The sequence below is a fragment of the Neolamprologus brichardi genome, chromosome 13, assembly GCF_056152115.1.
Source record: "Neolamprologus brichardi isolate AB-2024 chromosome 13, ASM5615211v1, whole genome shotgun sequence".
In the NCBI taxonomy this organism is placed as follows: domain Eukaryota; kingdom Metazoa; phylum Chordata; class Actinopteri; order Cichliformes; family Cichlidae; genus Neolamprologus; species Neolamprologus brichardi.
Window position 1 is genome coordinate 31771056 of NC_142116.1, and position 4003 is coordinate 31775058.

At 49.1% G+C, this 4003-nt stretch overlaps 1 protein-coding gene across 1 annotated transcript; it reads left to right on the forward strand.

Moving 5' to 3' along the window:
• The first annotated feature begins 2325 nt into the window (after positions 1-2325).
• Positions 2326-3240, forward strand: LOC148100063 (cell division control protein 2 homolog 3-like). The gene has a single exon (XM_087849789.1). The coding sequence runs from the start codon at positions 2326-2328 to the stop codon at positions 3238-3240; it is 915 nt and encodes a 304-aa protein (XP_087705915.1).
• Positions 3241-4003: the final 763 nt, after the last annotated feature.

Here is a 4003-nt window from a genome sequence, read left to right on the forward strand (position 1 = left end):
TGCATGTGACACGAAAGCATTAAACATGCCGCACGTGTAGATCTAATCTCGTGCAACAGGTCCTGGAGCTCGATGCCGTTTTGCAGTGACGTTACCACATGTCTGTCCAACAGATCGAGTGTGGATGTGCAGATGTGCAGAGCGGTATGATGTATGCAAACCACGACACCGCAGCCAGTCTGTAATTGTTGTACCTCTCCAGGTTTATGCCATGTAGGCCTTGGGTGTGCACAAAAGCCGCTGGTGCGTGGACACGATGTAGACGAACTTGACTCACGACGGCCTTCTTCATATCTTCCTTGGTCATCGACTGTAAGCCGAATTCCATGTCTGGCGTTGGAATGACAAGTTGCTCATCGTCGTCCTTGTCCGTAGCTGCTTGTTTTACAGGGGCACCGGAATCAAGTTTCCTCTTTCTTGGCAGCAGTTTCGCAGACTGCTCTGGAGGCCCTGTGGTGAGATCCATTGTAACAAAGAGTAACAGCATAGGTCAATAGTAACATCAGAACATGCACCACATCAATGTGCGCTACCGCCGCTGAATACGCTTTCAGCGTCAGGCTCTACCATTACCATAGACCGATGGAGTCACAGGTCAATGTCCAGCATGTACGTGGACGTAGAGTGGCGGAAAGAAAACGCTCTATCTTTCAGAGAGATTCGACGGTGTGTCAGGAACAAGAGCTGTCAACTAAAGGTTCCTGCCTCGTACGAAGATGGAACCGTGACCGCGAGAGCTAGATGGACACCCGGGATCCCAATGGCAGTTCAGAACTACTGGAGCGACTGGAGTGACACTATCACCTGGTCTCTAGGCTGAAAGTGGCGATGGTTGTCTTTTATTTGAATAATGTAATCAAAGTATTGTGTACATATGAATAAGTCTTCAATGTCACAATGAACCCAATGTCGTTTGTATTTCTTTTGTCATATCAGGGTTTTGGTGGACTTGACGTTATTGTTACATTACACACAGACGCAATAAAAAGGCAGTACCACTGCCAATAAGTGTCCAGCAGGCTCCAACCCAGCGCGCATTATATTGTCGACCTGTGGGGACGGCAGGCAGTAACGTGCTGTGCTGTGCTGTGCTGTGCTGTGCTGTGCTGTGTTGCCTTGTGTTTGTTGATCATACATAGGGACGGCATAAGGGTTTCAGCATTACTCTACAACGATGAGATACCTAAACCGTTTTAGATTCACTACACCTATATACTCAGAGAGCTTCACAAAGGACTTATTGGAACGCCTCAGGAACAAGGCGTTTGCTTTGTATTCCACGGTGATCAGATATACGGGTGACCAAACGCTTAGTGGTTTTGTTTATTTAAGAAGGCAAGGTACTATCAACAGTGTGGACACGTACTTAAATAGCATAGCATCAAACTGCCGAGTAGAGGTAACACCAATTCCTCTGTGTGAGTCCGCCAACACCTTGCTCCGGGAGTACTCCTCGCTTGTGCAGGACGGCGGTGGTGTGCTCGAACAGCAACACGGAGAGGAATTTGATATCAGAGCGGTGACACGGTATACGTTTGCCGCAACAGGCTACACTTCCACGGATCTATCGTGTCTGGTGGCCGACTTGGAGACATCCAACTATGTATCGTACATAGTATTATTACAGGAAGATACCGTGCGTGGGTTCATACATGCAAAAGATGCCAAGTGCTAGCGGCGCATTAGGAAATCATTATGCGGCAACCTGATTATCGAGCCAGGCACAACTGACGGGGACGCCATTGACTTCTACAAGTCCATAGTGTCCAATGGAAACGCTACCGTTCTATGTGTGAAAGACCAAAGAACGGACGACGTGAACAATGTAATTGCTCCAATACACAGCTCTACTTTGACAGGGGAGTCCAAGTTGCTGGTTCGAAGATATACGGTTGAAAACAAACCCGGGTGTTCTGATGTTATTGTTATACGCGATCCGCCAACAGGCACACCGATACTCGAACAACCAGAGTCGCAGTTGCCCGCTGTGATTTCTGAGACTCAGAAACCGGAACCTGTATCGGCGAGTACTCTAGCTCGCCGCGCAACGGCTACAAGAAGAGCTAAACGATCAGCGGTCCGCCACAGTTCCAATTCCAACAGTCGTCGATGGAACAGTGTGTTTCGCAGAGAAATTAACTGGTTGACACGCCGTAAGCGTGCCACCGAATCACAGCCCATTACCTCGACCGACATCGACACGTGCGAAACCACCAAGACTCTGTTCAACATCAACACCTGCGAAGTGCTTCTGCAGTTGTACCACCACCATCGCTCATTTGTCACTTTAGTGGATTGACATTACATGCGTCTCGCGTGATCACCATGGACAAGTACGAGATTGTTGCACAGGTAGGCAAAGGGGCATATGGTGTTGTGTACCACGTTAAATGTCGCGTTACCGATCAACGCTATGCGTTGAAGTGCCTCCGCAATTACAAAGACGGCAGTATGATGGACTCCACCGTCCGGGAACTGTCTTGTCTATCGGCTTTGAGAGGCCATCCTAATATAGTGGAGACGCTGGACTGTTTTCTTCACGATGGCGAGATATCAACGCTCATGCCCTACCTCCCTTTAACGCTGTTTGAGGTGATCTACCAGGGACGCTATCACTCGGGCCTGTTGTCGATTACGTTTATCAGCCGTTTCTCTCTGAAGATTGCCGACGCTCTGTCTTACATGCACGGGCTTAACATGATACACAGAGATCTGACACCCGCTAATGTGTTGCTCACAGCGGACACACTAACCGTGAAGGTGGCAGATATGGGCCTTTCTAGGTATGCTGCGAAGTCCATGAGTTCTGGGTTGGTAACGGAGTCCTACAGAGCCCCGGAATTATTTGACACAAAGAAGGAGGGTATCGCGCAGTATACCTGCGCTATCGACATGTGGAGCCTGGGCGTGCTGATAGTAGATGCCATGGAGTCGACGATGACCTTTCACAGTAAAAACTTTCCAACGTATAAAATCATCAAGGAAACTCTCGGCCGCGACGACCACGACGAGGAGAGCATCTGGAATCCCATGCGTGTAATGCCCACCCTGATGCGGTGTACGGCGGTGAAGAGAATCGCGTTGGCATTGCTGCAGTACGACCCGAAGCGCAGACTCACTGCGCGGACGTTACTGGATGACAGTAGATGGAAACGGATCGCCGCCGCGATCACCGATGTTGATATTGACCGTGTGAAACGTTACGCTGGCATTCAGCGCACAGCCTGTAAATCCCGCTAGTGTGCATTTGTGTTGCGATGTGGGGACACTCATATGTATGTGTATATGCTTGTGCATTCATCCAATAAAGCATCTCACTCCCTTTGTCATTGTGCAGTCGTGTGTTTTTTTTTTATTTGCGTGGAAGACAAGATTGTTATGCATACAACCAGAGTCCATATAATAACCAAATGTTGACACCGAGCAGACCCCAACAGCATCGTTGTTCATATGTAGAGACACGCAAACAGTGGCAGGAGCAACACTTTTGTGTCGAGTCCTCCGTTGCGGCTGGCGTTGGAACAGCACACGTTGACTTTGTTGATCGTGGCTTCTATGCTGTCAACTGTGAACATATACCATGGTAACTAACACGTAGTTTATATATTACACACATATACAGACGTGTGGCATTCGGCTGGCTTACGTTTAGCTAATATGGCATACAGCTGCACCTTGGTGGTGTCCACGGGCTGCAGGGGGTCCAATTTGGGTATGTCAATGCGGTAGTCGTCTGTGCACACTAAGGATAAAAAGAGTGCATTGTTTTTTTTTATTTGAAACCAAATCCAACAACCGCGGCGATATCGTGATATCGCAGCGGGGCATATGTGCGTACTACGTACAGCGAGTGGTAGTCTGCGGTGTCATGTGCTCGGGTTCCTCTGCCGTGCTCCCAGTGGCAGGATCATCGATTGGATCAGCGTCGTCCGGATTAGCGTCGAGAGACCGACTGACTTGTGAACAGGACTGATCCGCTTCAGCACTTCGCCGTGTGTACATG